This window comes from Danio aesculapii, chromosome 4, assembly GCF_903798145.1.
Source record: "Danio aesculapii chromosome 4, fDanAes4.1, whole genome shotgun sequence".
Classification (NCBI taxonomy): domain Eukaryota; kingdom Metazoa; phylum Chordata; class Actinopteri; order Cypriniformes; family Danionidae; genus Danio; species Danio aesculapii.
In genome coordinates this window covers 47,103,566-47,121,654 of record NC_079438.1, presented here as the reverse complement: position 1 = coordinate 47,121,654, position 18,089 = coordinate 47,103,566, and the positions used below count along the sequence as shown (strand labels likewise).

Genomic DNA, 18,089 nt, shown 5'->3' with positions numbered 1-18,089 from the left:
ACTCGAGATTTAATGTTTCATTTCCAGAAACTGATAGATACATGTTGCTTGTAGTTATGGCGTTGATAAAATCAGCGTTGTTTTTGTAAGAATACACGACGCTAAAATCTCAGATCTCTTCACCTGCGGGTAACACGAGAGACTAGTCACTGAACGCAGTTTTCCTCCGCTCCTCTAGGTGGCGTAACCGAAGTCACGTTCAGAGCTTCTGAATGACAACATTCTGTTGGGAAAACAGGAAAACATGTCTAGACCGTTTTACACACAGATGCTGCAGATGACAGCTCACTTACAATGGTTTAAAAACAATAAACAACACGTTTTCCAGCTTATCAACACGTAATAAGGACGCACAATGTGATAATGAGAGTCTGGAGTGTCAAACGACTCACCTGTAAGTGTTTGTTTTCAATCTTATTGCTTTTGTAGGGTGCTCCTTCAGTCACTGTTGTTGTTTTACCTGAAGGTCAGCGTTTTGATGGTGTCTTTACTCTAAAACCTTGTTATTTTAAAAGGACTGCTTTATATTTGTCAGTTAAGCATAATTGTAGGCAGTGTGAAGGGTTTTAGACTTTGTTTACATTCTGTTGTATTGGTAAACTCACTAACAAGCAGTTATTCGGCTTCTGATACTGGTATTGCAAAGCAAGAATGTTGTGTTTTATGTTGTTGTAGTCCTAAAGTTGTTAATAATGCTCTTTTAATTGCATATGGCTTATTTACATATTTGTTGTGGTGTTGATTTCACTTGGGGTCTTCTCTAGATCAAAACTGAGTAAATATTCAAACTCAAATATTTATTTTTGTTGACATCAAAGCTGAGGGAAGAAAGGTTTTGTTGTTGTTGCTGTTGTTTATATTCATTGTTTGAATAGGTTGTTGTTTAAACGTGTAGTTGTAGGTTGTGCCATCAGAAGTAGACTGAGAAAAAGATCATAAATAAATAAAATAAAGAACATAAATAAATAAAATAAAAGGTTTATTGTTAATACAGCATTACTGAAGTATAATGTTACCCTGGACCACTTAAATTGCATGGGTTATGGCTATTTGGCTATTTTTTATTAGTAAGATACATTGCTAAGCACCTTTAAGGCTCAGATTGTAGATAATCAAATAATTGTGTCTCAGTCAAAAATTGTCCCATTCTAACAAAACATACATTGATATGAAGCTTATTTCTTCAGCTTTTTATTTTATTAAGCTTTTTGGATTTATTCAGCATTTAATGTGTGAATTGGGCATTTCTGAATGTCTAAAAATTGACATTTTGTCACATGTAGGTTAATAAAACTTGTGTTTGTAGGATTCAAACCAAAATGTTAGCATTTAAAGGCAAATGATTGTCACTGTGTATCACAGAGTTTTTGAGGGAGGACTTGTTTTAGGGTTTTATGAGTTTTTATTGTTGAATTGGGTAAAATATTACTGCATATGTGAGTTTTAAACAGGTCTTTGTTGTAATTGTGTGCTTAAATTCCTTTAAAAATCTTTTAAATGCTGAATGTTTGTGGGTTTTTTGTTACCTTAACAGAATGAGGCACGTGTTTGGACTGTACAGTCAACAGGCGCAACGATTTGGGACGTTTGGACTACATTTACTGGCGTGATGGACATCTGCTGCGGACAGGTAAGACCTCTCGCTCATTTTTTGTGTTTTGTGCTATCGGTTACCATCACTTCCTTTCTGGAGGGTCATGCCCTCCAGAAAGGAAGTGATGGTAACCGAAACGGGGAGAGAAGGGACGGGGACCCCTTTTTTATAGAGCTAATTTATTTTTTTAGTAAAAAGTAGCATAACCCCTGCTGTACATGGCCCCGTAGGTCAGGGGAGGAACGCTCCATCCTCCCCCTTCATTCACTCCGACACTCACACATATCGCAGTGATCTGGCTGGGATTGAACCAGCGACCTCTTAACCCTTGAGGCAATGCTCTACCACTGAGCCACAGTCACATACCTAATTATGTGCTAGAGCCTATATTTAACCTTTCAACGGCTCCACAATGCAGTTAATGTTAGATTGGATTTGAACCCAGGTCTCCGTGATGAAAGCCTAGTGCTTTACCAAGTGAGACACTGAGTCTGTTGTGTGGTTTTGTTGGTGCTTTGTGTCATGTTTTGTATATTTCTGCTATTGCTGCTAAGGAAAACTAGCGACTGTGGGATTCGATCCTAAAACTTGCTGATCCAAAGGTAAACGATTATGTGCTACACCATGGAGCTTACAGCATGTTAAATGGTGTTTTTGCCTCTTGTATGTTTTCATTGTTAACATGCTATATTATGGGTAAGCAAAACCAGCAACTGTGGGATTCAATCCCAAAAGTTTCTGATTTAAAGGTAAACAACTAGCTTCTGCGCCACTGAGCTAGTGACAGCTTGGATTGTGTTTTTGCATTTTGTATGTTTCCAATGTAAACATGTTACATTATTGGTAAGGAAAACCTGCAACTGTGGGATTTGATCCAAAAAGTTTCTGATATAAAGGCAAACAATTATCTTCTGCGCCACTGAACTAGTGACGCCATGAGCTGTGTTTTTGCATTTTGTATGTTTTCATTGTAAACATGTTACATTATTGGTAAGGAAAACCTGCAACTGTGGGATTCGATCCAAAAAGTTTCTGATTTGAAGGTAAACAATTATCTTCTGCACCACTGAACTAGTGACGCCTTGCATTGTGTTTTTGTGTTTTGTATGTTTTCATTGTAAACATGTTACATTATTAGTAAGGAAAACCTGCGACTGTGGGATTCGATCCAAAAAGTTTCTGATTTAAAGGCAAACAATTATCTTCTGCGCCACTGAACTAGTGACGCCTTGCATTGTGTTTTTGCATTTTGTATGTTTTCATGGTTTAACATGCTATATTATTGGTAAGGAAAACCTGCGACTGTGGGATTCGATCCAAAAAGTTTCTGATTTAACGGCAAACAATTAACTTCTGCGCCACTGAACTAGTGACGCCATGCATTGTGTTTTTGCATTTTGTATGTTTTCATTGTAAACATGTTACATTATTGGTAAGGAAAACCTGCGACTGTGGGATTCGATCCAAAAAGTTTCTGATTTAAAGGCAAACAATTATCTTCTGCGCCACTGAACTACTGATGCCATGCATTGTGTTTTTGGATTTTGTATGTTTTCATTGTAAACATTTAACTTTATTGGTAAGGAAAACCTGCGACTGTGGGATTTGATCCAAAAAGTTTCTGATTTAAAGGCAAACAATTATCTTCTGCGCCACTGAATTAGTGACACCTTACATTGTGTTTTTGCATTCTGTATGTTTTTATTGTCAACATGCTATATTATTGGTAAGGAAAACCTGCGACTGTGGGATTTGATCCAAAAAGTTTCTGATTTAAAGGCAAACAATTATCTTCTGCACCACTGAGCTAGTGACATTTTTACCTTTGTTTTTGCATTTTGTATGTTTTCATTGTTAACATGGTATAGGAAAGGAAAACCTGCGACTGTGGGATTCAATCCTATAACTTTCTGATTCAGCGGCAAACCAGTACCCTCTGCACCACTGAGCTTGTGAAGCTTTATTATGTTTACGAGTGTAGTATATTTAAATTTTTAACATAGGTGAGGAAAATCTTAACATTAGACTGAAAGAATCTAAAAGATTATCAATCAGTCACAAACCTAGTGGTGCTAATGATATTTGTTTGCATTTGAATCACAATGTTTTGGGTTCTAATCCCACATCCACGTTTGAGTTTTATTATTATTTTTATTTCTTTATTTATTTCCCCCCATACCTACATGGTATTGATAGTGCTGACCATCTACAATCCCTGCTAGTACGAGTATTTAAACCTGTGACTTCACGCTCACAGGTCTGACCCTCTAACCATTAAGCTATCCCTTTAGTTGAGGGGGTAATGGATTTCTGCTGCTCTGGCTCTTGAACTGTTGTTTGAATGCGGAGGAAGTCACATTTGCAAGTTTGGATTTATTGATGGGTCTGAAGCTGGACTCAAACCCATGTCCCCATGACCCAACGGTTTCATTATCAATGAGTTTAGCTATTTGACCCATTGAAATAACCAACAAATGCAAGTGATTACACATGCCTCATTCCATTTGAAACAATTAATTATCCACAGCTGAAGAATGCCGCAGAATTCGTTAATGCACGTCTCAGCTGGGCTTCAGATCCAGATCAAATATGTTATGCCACAAAATGAATAGGAACAATCAGTTTATAAAATTATTGTCATACAACTCTGTCACAGTAAAAGTCTCTCAATAATATGAATGACTTATAACACAAGTTTGAAATCTGATTTTATTTTGCTTTTTAGTACAACAGACAATAAAAGGTGATGATAATCAATCCCCTCATAAAATAAAGATGGGTTAGTGATCATTCATTTATATTATTTATAATTAACAATCTACATATAAAAAAATTCAAAACTGTCAAACATAAAAAAAAAAGATTTGAACATTTATGCTCTTTTAAAAAGTCTATAAAAAATCTCTTAAAGGATTTTAGAATATATTGTTTTGTAACTAAAACAAGGATAAATCATGTTCAGGTGACCTGCCAATCTTACAAGTGGGAGGAGCCCACGTGAAAATCCAACCTGAAACCCATTAGTCTAACAACTACTTTAAACCACATCAGCACTAATCTGAACAGGCCAAAAGTATATCAAATAAAAATGAAATTAATAAAAGCAAAAATGACAACTTTTTAAATCTATTTTGGCCATTCATTTACAAGACAAAAAGACATTTTTGGGCACTAAAAATGCAAATCTGTGCTTTATCATAAATAAATCATATGGATATCTTAAATATGAGTATATAGTAGATATAAAAAATAAATACATTCTTATAACACACACACACACACACACACACACACACACATATATATATATATATATATATATATATATATATATATATATATATATATATATATATATGCTTTCAGAGGGCAACAAAGTTGTTGCAAAAACTGTCATCTTTTCCATGTAAACTAAACAAGACTAAAACAAGAATGAAGATAAAATGTAATTTCATTCAGCACAACATGCTTATCTAAACTGCTCAAAATTGTTTTCCTAGTGTTTCCTACTGTAAATTTACCCTCAATGAATGTCCAAATCAGTGCTGATCAGTGCAATATCAAGACCGTAGAAACACTTTCAAGGGCACTGGAATGTGCACAGCACTAAAAATGTGAACAGAGCTTTCAGTCGGAACAATGCGTGTCTTCAGAGAGTGATTTTATAACCCTTGGAAAAGTTCCCTCTATTTTAATGTGTTTGTGCACCATTTATTCAATCCTGCTGTCAAGCCTGAAAGGAGTAGATGATTTGAACCAGGCTATAAGCACTTAGACAACATCAGCTCCACCTCCAAACTGAACAACTCTTCAGTTACACTACGTGGACTACATAAATGGCAGATATCTGAGAGAGATGTCTGATATTGAGAGGTTGCGCTGCTGTACAAATCTGGGCATATGATACATTTCTCCAGAACAGAAGGAGGCCATGGGGCAGGTGTACATGGTCCATAGACTGGGGGTGAAACGGTGGGTCAGCGTGTCAGCTAACCGTAGACGTAGGTTGCAGCTTGAGCACACAATATGGTTTGGGCAGCAGGGCTGATAGGAAGTCAGTTTGGGTTGGTTTGAATAGTCTGAAGATTTTGGAGGCAGAGCCACAGAAAACCTCTTTACAGCATGTCGGTCACCAAAACGATCCAGGGATCTTTTCAACTCTTTCTGTGCAACTTGAACCCCTGCCAGGTTGCGTCGATGCTGAACATCCAAGGCATGCAGGGTTCGCTCAAGCTCCATGCTCTGACGCCGCTGTGCGTTAGCCAGGAAACGCTCTGAAATTGACATGAAATGAAAAATGTGAATAAAACATGCATCATGTGGGTCAACAACGGGATACATTTAGTATGTGCATCAAATAAAATGTTGATAAAGTACTTTTATGTATCTTGAAAGCCAAATAAATGCAAGTAAAGTTAAAGTCAAATAACTTTTGTCAATTTACATTTCAAGATATGGGTTAAATCACAGCGTAACAGGCATATTTATGTAAAAATTTTATAAGGTTAAAACTATTAAAGGTTTAATTAAAATGTCAGGTTATTAGTATTTTTTTATATAGTGGATAAAAAAAGTTTTTATCAAACAACTCCAATGTTTTTGATTCACTTCAAATGTACACTACTATATTATAAAATACAGTTCAAGAGAATATATAGTAATGTATACATGGATTTTAGAAAAAAAAATACTAATACCTCGTTCATTGTGCCTTTTTCTTCTAGACAGAGGGTTAAAGCTGGACATGACACACTCGTCTGAAAGAGAGGAAGACATGCAGGATCCACTGACAATCCAAGAAAAGTTGAGAGCTCACACCAACACATTTCTTACATAACATTTCATTACTTCACATATAAAATGAACACTAGAGTAGCACCAAGTTTACAGCTTCTGATAAAAACGAACACATTACATTTGTACATTAAATTTAATGACACAAGTCTCATGCACACAAGTAATTTTAAACACTATATGCAATCTGAACCATGAACAAGATAAATACAATTTAATAATAAAACGCACAGTATTTATACTTATTTACTCACCCTTGGATGCTGCATCAAGCATTTAGTAGATCTTATTTTTTTTATCTAAAGAACTAAAAAAGCATACAAAGAAGGACACAAAAATAAGGAATGGTCTGTTAGGAAGCCTAACCTAAAGCACCTTCTCTCAAGAACTGAGACAAAGATTTGAAGGGGCTGAGTAAGAAAAGTGGGCAGATCTAGCTCCTCATAAATTGAGCTCCTCATAAACTTTACACACACACACACTACATTTTTAAACACAACGTTTTGCTTTGTAATAACTGCACAAAAGCATTGCTCAGTTTTCATGCACTTCTTTAATATATCAGTTTTTCATATTCACAACAAATACATTAAGCTCTTTTCCTTTTATATAATACAGTCTTAAATATTTTTACACAGAAATATTTTCTCAGAAGTTCATCTATCAAAATGTCTTTTCTTAACCTTTATTTCTTAAGTTGAAACATTTGAAGTCATTTCATTGTTTTTATCTCCATGCCTCCTAGCAAACGGACAGTACTTTCTTTGTACAGCTATTTACAAAGAGTCTCCCAAACATTTGTATGATAGTTCTCACTTGAATGAACTTGCACTGGGGGTGTGGGGTTGGGGGTTTAAAGTGCAGGCAAGGCAACAGAAAGGAATGTGATATGGACGTTTTGGTGAAGGCCTTAAAATGCAAATAAAATGGGGTTTGGGGGAAATGAAATAAGTTTTTTTGAGGTTATATATATATATATATATATATATATATATATATATATATATATATATATATATATATATATATATATATATATATATATATATATATATATATAGACTTGTAATTAAATGGGTCCCCAAATATTCCAAGGAAGGATCAATCCTTCGCAAGTCAGACCTCTTCAGTAACATTCCCATAGAAAATAAATACAGCACTCTTAAAATACACCTGTACGATCTCCAAACGCAACCCACATTAGGTTGGCTAGCTTAATCTGAGAGAAGTCCATTCAAATGTCTCGTCAAAAACTATACATGTGAAAATATTGACCACCATTATGAATGACAGGATCTCCTCCTTTTCTTAATGGCAAGTTAAAATGGTGGAACCAATTCACAGAGTGTAGTCCTTGCAAAAAGAATCAAAATGAGAACCAAAATAAATAATTCAATCCATCTCAGGAGAAGCAAGAAGATGGGGCACGTCCTCGCTTTTGTAACAGAGCACGAGTGGCGAACCAAGCGCAGAGCCTCAGTTATCTGTGCAACATCAAGCATTTTGTGGAGCCGAAAGCAAAAATGTGTCATTTCATATGAGGGAGGGAAAAAAAGAGAGGTGGAGCCACTGACTTTAATAATAACGAAAAGCATTCCTACGAGGGCACTTCCATGTCCACAATGTCTAGGTGAACTTCAGGGCTACACAGTGCTAGAGTCACTACAGCCCAAAGCTATGCTTAGAGGGTTGACGCAGAAGTCTTTGGACCAATAAAGCGAGCTGGAAGCCTGTTTGAGTCAAAGGACGAATTGGTTTGGTCGAAGATCCAGATAAGCTTTCTCCGGCAATGACTAAGGTGGACACAGACGGCGTTAGGAGGTTGGATTAAGCTTTGGTTTTTAGTGTCCCATGGCCCTGCCTGCTTTTGAAATCGATTTTCATTCCTTTTGCAATCTGGTAACCATGCTTTAACCTGTTCATATGACAAAATATATTAAGTCTTTAAAAAGGCAAAATTGCTTATCTGCTTCAGTCATTTATACAAAGTGCACAGATGCACTGCGTAATGTCCATTTAAAAAAATTACAGAATGTGTGAGAAAATATATGTGCATGTATATATATATATATATATATATATATATATATATATATATATATATATATATATATATATATATATACATACATATATAGACACACTCCTCAGAGCAAAACACTAAACAAAAAGAATAAAATTAAAGCAATATAAATTAATGTAACTTTGCAGGCCTGCCTGTCTGTAACACAAAAAATATTTATGAAAGCAACAACATCAAAAACCATGACCTGTGAACAAAAAAAGTTGGAATGAATCCAGTGGTGCAAGGTCCGAAAAAGTTGTCTTGTGGATGGACCAAATCTCAAAAATAAGGAAAGAAACATTCTGTTAACCATTATGGCCTCAAAGGAATGGCTTCTAATAACAACAGTTAAGCATAAATTTGTAGTGAAAAGTACAGAAATACATCTGAAACACGCCCACATCTGAACTCCATAGCAAGGCTTTATGTTTGCTTTATACAGTGGGTTTTTTCCTACAAGAAACTTAAAATAATAATATAATAATTTATTCAGAAACATGACGTCAGCTACTATAAGGCAGCAAAACGAAAAACTGAATAATCACATTCTCTAGAAGCACAAAAACCGCTTTGAATCTGCCCACCTGGGAAATGTCTGATATCTGTGCCGATCGAAGAGGCAAAAAACATTTGCCCAGTCGTGGGGAGTTGAAACGTAAAATAAAACACATCAGAGTTTGCCTTGACAAAAAATTAAAAGCAAAAAACCTATTGAATAACGTATACATGTATATAAAAAAGTATTTTTAATGGTATCTTCATTTACCTCTGCTCACAAACTAGCTGTAACCAAAAAGTGGGTCTGTTTATCTACAACTTATGACCCTTAAGAAAAAAATATTGTAATATTAGCAACTCCAGCCATAGGTGACGTCACATTAAAGTTTTGCAAACGAACGAACCGTTTCTAAATATCGTTCAGGTTATTTTCTGACCTCCAGCATCTTTTCACGACAGGCATTTCACGGCATCTTTTCTCTCTTTTTTCCACACCACTGGTCCAAATACGGACCCCGTTTTCTGATTGGCCAGTGCTGTGTGTTCTTCCCCTCCAGGGGCGGAGCAAAGGCAGGGCTTGTGTTCCATTCATCCCAAACTCATTCATCTCTCTTTTATTTAATCCCTGCTATTTGACCTATTCGGGTTTGTTTCTTTTTCCAGTGATCAGGATCAGTCTTTTGTTTTTCCTTCTCCATTGTATGCTGTATTAAGAGTTGTCCGGTGATGCTTATGACATTTATTTTTTTTGTAAAATGACACCCTGCAGAGATGTTTTTATTTTAATGCAATTCCGTTGAGGCCGCAGCTCTTCGGGTAAAGAGGAAGAAAAACAGCACATTCTTTGAAAACTTGTCCTTTTTCTGTTTTGTTATGGATGAACCCACCGTAGGAACACAAGACGTCTTAAAAACTGACAAGGGATGGAGGTTTAGGATTTGCAGCATTATTTAAACGCTGTGAATTCTCCTGTAAGGGCAACAAAATGAAACATCAGTTTGGATGCTAAATGAATGTCAAGTCAAGAAGGATGATTAGAAACGTGTACTTGCCATAGCCACCGGCCTGAATGGGTGTTTTGGGGGAAGCGCAGGTGTATAGGCTGAAGTCCTCCGTCTGGAAGCCAGCGCGGTTCAGGGATGGTTCAGAGGCGCTGCGGTGGATTTTGGGCAGAGATCGTGCCAATAACTCGATGGAGGCCAAGATCTATCATAAATAAATCACATGGATATCTTAAATATGAGTATATAGTAGATATAAAAAATAAATACATTCTTATAGCATATATTTTTAAACAAGAATAATACATCAATCATTTTAGAGATTACTTGAAATTCTACATTTCACTGGATTTACTATTTTCTTCTGAAAAGATCAGAGAATATTGTGATTTAAAGCATTTTTTTCCTTCAGTAAAATAAAAATATGGGTTATTACTCTAAATATTGGCCTACTGATACATTGGAATTGTATAAATTAAAATACATAATTAATATATAACGACTGACTAATATGCCAATTAGTTGCAAATATGCCATGTATAATTTCATTTAATTAAGTTTTTCATCATTCAGCTTAATTTTATTTAATTAATCCACTATTTATTTATATTTAGTCATTTAATAGTAATTTTTTCTTCATAAAAATATACCCATATATCCGCAGTTATCTGAAATATTCAATCACTTACACAATTTACTTGCACTTATTATGCTTATGTATGAATACACAGTATGTACAATAAAACATAATTATAATTGTTAGTATAAATATTACACGTCATAAAACAAATTTAATTTAATATAATTACAATATTGAAATAAATGTAAACAGGAAAAACTGCAATAATCCTGACATAAATATAAACCTCACTGAAATATTTTGAATCCAGAATTATTAAAGACACTCTGCTGCCATCTTGTGGCAACTCACACGCATTACAAATTCACATCAATCAAATCGACATATTGCCAAACTGGGAAAACGTATGTGGGAAAGCATATTACCTGAGGGAAAAGAGGTCTTTCTTCTCGCTTTTTCTTCAGACAATCTGCCATAAGTCTCTTCATGGCCTTGGGACAATTGCTGCGCACTTTGCTCAAGTCAGGAGACAAGTAACCTCGGCCAACCATGAAGATAATCTAAATGATTAATAAAAGACACTCTCAATCGCTTTCCCTATATTCAGATATCTGCAGTAATATTTCATGGTGCAAAATTGATTCATTCACACCTACAGTTCAACATTAACATACAAAAAAGAGGATCAAAAAACAAAACAAAAGGTAGAACTATCAAACAGACATATAATGCACGTTCAAGGAGTAAAAAAACACACCACTAGTCATAAATTTCAACCTGGTCATAATTTAGAAAAGAATAGTTACTCATAAGACTTTACCTGGTCTCTGTTGTTGATGTTGGAATAAGGCAAAGCCCCTGACATAAGCTCATAAAGCACTATGCCGAATGCGTAGACGTCTGACTGGAAACTATATGGGTTTTTATCCTGCAGTCTGATCACTTCAGGAGCCTGAAAACAAACCAATGACTCAGTCCAGATGCAAATGTCACAAAATCAGGGCAGATATACAGTAGGTGAGATGTGTTCCTTCACTCACCATCCACAAGATAGAGCCTGAAAGCTGCTCAAACTGGTGCGATCCGCTCCAGCGAGACTTCACTGTAGCCAGACCAAAATCTCCAATCTTTACCGTTAAATCCTCGTGCAAAAAGATGTCTAGAGAAGTGATGTTAAGGCTAATATATGAGCATACGCATAAACAACTGGACATTACTGTGTGTGAATTTTCCTATACCTACCAATAGTGACCAAAGAAAAACACTGTCTTTATTAATATTTAGAAACGTTAATCATATTAAAAACATATTAAATTATAAAAACTAAAAATATAATAATAAAAATTACAATTACAAGTATAAAAACAAATAAATAAATAAATTAATGCATATGCATACACATACAATATAAAGGTATCAAAACAGTAGTAAATTAATAGCAGGTGGTACAAGTTATATGGACAAAAGATTTGTATCAGCTTCCTTCAGAATTCCTATTAAGGGAAAATTTTCCATATTTTTCTCTTAATTATTTAAATAAATTTTTCAATAATAACCTAAATATATTATATATATATAAATAAAACTTTAATAAATAAAAAGTAAACATTTAAACTAATTTAATTGCATTATTATTATGTTAAATCGATTTTATCTGTCTCGTTTTACATTTATTGATTTTTATAAACCGATTTATAACATAATATTAGACTTAATAATAAACTTTTTACATACAATGTAATATATTTCAATAAATACAAATCAGTAATTGATTTCAAAGGATACTGTTACTCTTCAGATCTCTATGGATGATGGACTTTGCGTGCAGATAGCTGTGAAAGAAATGGATTTAAAAGGGTTAAATTCATGCATTACAACCGGAGCAGCTGTTTTATAATAACTGCTAGTTTTGCATTTCACTGCAGATCATACGGTGTAGGACTGTATGTGACTAATACAATTAGAATTGGTTTACAACCTTCATTCAAGACAAAAAATACATTTTTCATTCTAAACCATGAACGTTTACACCAAGGATGATTACTATGCTCATAACAACAAATATATAGTTGTAAAATCTTTCTAAATACAAGAGAAAAGCAGAATCCACAGCACAACTCTAAAGATAACAACACAAAAGTACATTGGAATCATGTTCATAATGATTTTTTCCAGCTGTGGAAAAAAAGAAATGAATAAACAGACAGACAGACAGACATATAGACATATAGAGACAGACAGATAGATAGATAGATAGATAGATAGATAGATAGATAGATAGATAGATAGATAGATAGATAGATAGATAGATAGATAGATAGATAGATAGATAGATAGATAGATAGATAGATAGATAGACAGACAGATAGATACATAAATAAATAAAAAGACAATCGAAGACAATCAGAATCTAACTTGCGTTAAGACATCAAGCATTAACTTACTGTTATTCAAGTATCTGCTTAATAATAATAACCTCCTAGGGCTTGAGTGTCCTCATAAGTGGCTATTTAAAATACTTTGAATGTTTTATATTTTGTTACAGACATACAATGTCATCCTGCAACTGTTTAGCAGCATATGAAATGACCCAAACTATTTTTAACTGTCCAAAATGGGAAAATGTTGTTTTTACTCTCTGATAGTCAACAAAAACATTAAAAACATTCAGGAAAAAGTGTATTATGTAAATTCGGACCACGAGTCCACATATATGGACGTCATTTTTCTATAAAAGTACATCATATCAAAATATGATACTTAGATTTTTATTCTAATTAGATTCCAATAAGCCCAAATAGCAAAGAGAAAAAAAATGCATGTAAAAAAACACCTTAGGCATTAAGAGGAGGATAATAATAATAATAATAATAATAATAATAATAACAGTAGCTGAGTTTTGTTAAAATAAAAACTGAAAATATAATAACAGCTACAATAAAGCCACAATAAATGGAGAAAAAAAGCTCAAGCACTGAATCATCAGATGACTGTGCTTATACTAAACAGAGCATTATCATTCATTATCATCAAGTTATTGTGTTTTGGTGCAACAGTGCAGATCTGTGGTCGGTGTTTAGCAGCAGTGACTCACTCCATGCCCTGAGCCGTCTGTCGGGCAATGTCGATCAGCTTGATCATCTCGAACTTGGTCTCGATGATGTGCAGGTGATGGTAGAGACTCGAGCCTTCGCACCACTGAGTAACAATAGCCAGCTGGGGTTTGGTAGTGTAGCCCATGAACAGCAGGATATTCACATGACGGGTTTTCCTGCACAAAAACAAACCATTTTCTATGAAGCATGACCTTCAAACTCACTTGCACTTGAAGAAACAATAGGTGTGTAGGAAAGAAAAGTTTAAATCACCATGTCAGAGTGTGTGAAAAACAATTAAGCACATCTCACACACTATCAATACTTGATCAGATATTAGATTAAATGTAATGTGTCGTTGTTGTCCTGGATTATCACTCTTGGTTTTTATTAGTAAACGCTTATATCACGGAAAGTATTTATTTATTTATTTGTTTGTGTGAAGGAAGTTTTGTGTTAAATTCGTAATTGCCTGTTATACATCATAGATAGGTTATAAAGATATTCATTAGTTATCATTTTCTTAATATGTTGTGATGCAGTTATTTTTATTACTACAATTTTTGTACAGTACAGGGAAAATGCAAAGGATTATATATATTGTAAACACCCCCCCAAAGGATTTAAAGGATTATCCACAATTAATTGATCATCAATTTGCCATTGGCTTTGCCCAAGTATAAAAGAAGTCTGCAATTTCAGATGCATCCTCATTGTCAATCACAGGAACATTAGGCTTTCTCTTACCTGAGGACACCCACTTCATTCTTAAAGGCTTGTAGCTGCTGTGGAGTGGGAGCTGTAACATTCAACATCTTTACCGCCACGTCACCTTTAAAAAAAACAGAGGAAGAACATACGATTTAGACTTTTATATTAGGCTTCTGCCAATGTCAACATTTCTTGTTGCAATTAATTACTGAAGGTTTCATCACGGTGTACGGTATTATCATAATACTGACCTAAGCTGCAACAAGTACAGGTGTAATAACCAAAAATACTGTGTGTATTACGTTACGGATATACAGAACAAACGTTTTAAACAAGTCAAATTGAAAAAGGGTGATCAAGTACAATAGGCAACACAATATACTCGTTTAGAGACTAGTTTACAATGTAGTCTTATTAGTAAACGCTAGTAAATGCATTCAAATCAACAGTGAAAAATAGCCATATTATGGTTATTTGATAAAGTTAGTCTCAACAATTTAATTTTAAGGGAAAATCCATTGTAGGAAAACCTTATAGAGTGGAAGTCTAGAGCTATGTTTCCATCCAAATATGTGAAATAGACTTGTGCGCAAAACTGGAATATCACTTAAAACATTTGCTGATAAAGCAGTCAAAAAAAATAAATAAAAATATTAATAATAATAATTTTCTTAGCTTAGATTAGGGCTAGGGATATATGACAGTATATATAATATATATATATATGTGTGTGTTTATGTATATAAACAAGAATAGTAATTGTTTATATTTTGTATTTTTTTTTTATATTTCCTTAAAAGTGTTCACATTTCCTGTAATTTATGTATTATAATATTTCATATATATTTATATTTTATATATATAATATTTTATATCTGCAAGAAGATATTACTTGAGAAATGTTTATAATAATGAAATCAGTCCACATAATAATGTGAAATATACTGTGTATATCTACTGTCTGTATATTACTGTGGCATATAGTGGAATTTATAGTTCATCTAAAGCCATATTATGTTTACTAGATTTATAAGGTTAAAAATGAAACAACATAATCAAATACGATCACGTCCTTTTCTTTTATAATTTTCAAGCATATTTATTATTTAAAGCCCTTTTGTTGATTTTCTAGAATGAAAATGGTAATGTTCTGGTATGGAACCTTTATAAAAACTAGACTGTGAAATATTTAGTTACCATAAAATAAACTTTCACATATTGTGAAACAAAACTTTGGTCATACCACCCAGCCCCACCTAAGACTCATAAATTCTTTTGTAGTTGTCTGAATATTCTTTAAAAATCATCTAAAAATAATGAATATATGTTTTAAAAGTTTGTGGTATTTTGAAGTCAATACTAATATCAATATAAATATTCTGCATGTTCATTATCCTTAAATATTGAATTACTGAATATTTTCACATGTCTACATTCCTTGATTGTTTAAAAACCAAAAACCGCTCTCAGATGACCCACCGTGCCATTTCCCCTTGTAAACTGTCCCAAAAGAACCAGATCCTATCCGCTGGCCCAGAGTAATCTGCCCTTCTGGGATCTCCCAATCATCGCTCGAGTCCCGTCGACCCAGAGTTTTCTATTTGACAAAAACAAGCATCAGATACCATTCCTTAATCACCTGAAAGTGCCAAACCAGGACAGGACATTTTTACCATTTTATTGCGGTCCTCAGATGAAGACGATGGCTTCCTCTCCCTCGGTTGGCACGGTGATTTTGACACCTTCACATTGGGCAGGGAACCAGGCAGGGAGGCAGGAGGAGTAGCGGACAGGCCTGTTGTGGAGCCTGGCATTGTAAACAAAATCAAGTTAATTCAACAGCAAATGTGGGAGTCAATCTAAAGAGAGACAGAGTAAGAGGGGAAGGAGACAGGAGGACAGGAAGAAAATCTTGTGTAGAGTCACATGGGGAGAAGAAGAGAGGAAAGGGTCACATCACAGCCCATGCAGTGTCAAACAAGGGGCTGTGAGCGATGCATGCCCGGAACTACACCCCAAATATGTCTCCAATGCCAGATATGGCCCAAAATTATTGTGATCTCTGGTTATATATTATATATCTGGTTACTTTTAACAAAAATTTGTAAAAAATAATTTATTAAAATAAACAAATATATTTTAGGTTACATAAAATATATATAACTGAAATACAAAATTTATAACTGAAATAAAATTATGGTAGAAGTATTAAAATTACATATACATAATTATAATATACCAGAATTGATTTCTTGTTATGCTTTATAATTAATAAATGCCACTAATACAGAAAAAAATACAGAAAAAAATACAGTCATTAAATATTAAAATGATTTTATCTATTAAAAAACAACTATTTATTAAAACAGTTTTTAATTATAATGGTATTAGATATTAGTACGCCCACACGGGAATCTTAATTGAGTCTATGTATTTACTTGTGTAAATGTGTGTAAATTTATATTAATTCAATTTTAAAATTAATTTCAGTAATATTTTTGACTGATATGAAAATGTTCATATGATTTATCTAGAATACAGTTAGTAAAGTAATATTTTCTATCTTTAGTAGATATATTATATGAGAGACTTGCTTTGTTTACCAAATCAATGGATCTAATTGGATTGTGAACATTAAATAAAAGTCATTCATTCATTAATTTTCTTTTCAGCTTATTCCCTTTATTAATCTGGGGTCACCACAGCGGAATGAACCACCAACTTTTCCTGCATAATTCAAAATTCTCTGCAGAAATAGCAAAAAATGTCAGCAGATTCTGTCTGGCTCTAGATATTAGATATTGTAGTATTAGATATTTTAACTAAATAAATATTAAATACTACATGCTAAACAAACACTCACTAATTACAAATAATGTAAATGAATTGAGGCATCACACTATTATGAAATAAAATGTGAAAAAAGGGAATATTCATTTTGAGATAAAATAATCTGAAATAAATACTAGGTTCATAAAACGGATATATAACTGAAATACAATATATATATATATATAATTGAGATCCAATTAAGAAGTATTAATACAATAATATCCCATAATTGTTTTTTGTTATGTTAATAACTAATAAAAGCCACTAATACACTAATAAAAATGTTTAAAAAATAATACATAGTCATTAAATATTAAAATGATTTTATCTGTTAAAATAACTCAGTTTTTTTATTAAAATAATATTACATATTGTAGTGTTAGATATTTTAAATAAATAAATATTAAATACCACATGTCAAATAAACACTCACTAATTTCAAATAACATAAATGAATTGAGGCATCACAACATTACAATATAAAATGTAGAAAAAGGGAATATTCATTCTGAAATGTTTTAATTAAATGGTGATATTAAGTACTTGTGTTGTTAAATATTATCTTTAAGTAGGGATTACAAAACAGCAATGACGATCTCAATGAATGGGCACTTTTAAAAATACATTATCAATCAACACATCTTCAATACTAATACATTATGATTTAAAGGTACAGATACTTGATGTCACATTAGTGGCATTGCTGGCCTAATTAAGTGATTTTGTAGTGCATCAAGTTAAAGAAAAGTGACTGCAGCCCTTAAAAAACGTCAGTGAAAGCATTTGTGTGAAAGAAGTGGCAGAGAAAGCTTGAATTCAAACAAGGAGTGAAATACATCCACAATACATACAAGGTGGAAGACAGACAGACCAGAAAGACAGACAAACAAGCAAAAGACAAGACAAGGTGTAGGACACA

The 18,089-nt window shown here is 33.6% G+C and overlaps 1 protein-coding gene and 1 long non-coding RNA gene across 3 annotated transcripts in view; one reads left to right on the top strand and one right to left on the bottom strand.

Annotated features, from left to right (window-relative positions):
- Positions 1–200: 200 nt before the first annotated feature.
- LOC130223130 (uncharacterized) overlaps positions 201–18,089 on the top strand; it is a 26,035-nt gene continuing 8,146 nt past the window's right edge. The window contains exons 1-3 of the long non-coding RNA XR_008836580.1: positions 201–394; positions 1,535–1,630; positions 6,319–6,397. This is a non-coding gene — a long non-coding RNA (uncharacterized LOC130223130). The remainder of the gene's footprint in view (positions 395–1,534; positions 1,631–6,318; positions 6,398–18,089) is intronic.
- braf (B-Raf proto-oncogene, serine/threonine kinase) overlaps positions 8,532–18,089 on the bottom strand; it is a 27,894-nt gene continuing 18,336 nt past the window's right edge. For both annotated transcript variants that reach the window (XM_056455857.1, XM_056455855.1), the window contains 10 exons: positions 16,012–16,145; positions 15,818–15,935; positions 14,375–14,459; positions 13,627–13,803; positions 12,318–12,364; positions 11,573–11,691; positions 11,353–11,484; positions 10,958–11,092; positions 10,004–10,157; positions 8,532–9,920 (listed from right to left, as the gene is read on the bottom strand). In XM_056455857.1, coding sequence (XP_056311832.1) covers positions 9,898–9,920; positions 10,004–10,157; positions 10,958–11,092; positions 11,353–11,484; positions 11,573–11,691; positions 12,318–12,364; positions 13,627–13,803; positions 14,375–14,459; positions 15,818–15,935; positions 16,012–16,145 — 1,124 coding nt within the window. In that variant the 3' untranslated portion in view covers positions 8,532–9,897. The remainder of the gene's footprint in view (positions 9,921–10,003; positions 10,158–10,957; positions 11,093–11,352; positions 11,485–11,572; positions 11,692–12,317; positions 12,365–13,626; positions 13,804–14,374; positions 14,460–15,817; positions 15,936–16,011; positions 16,146–18,089) is intronic.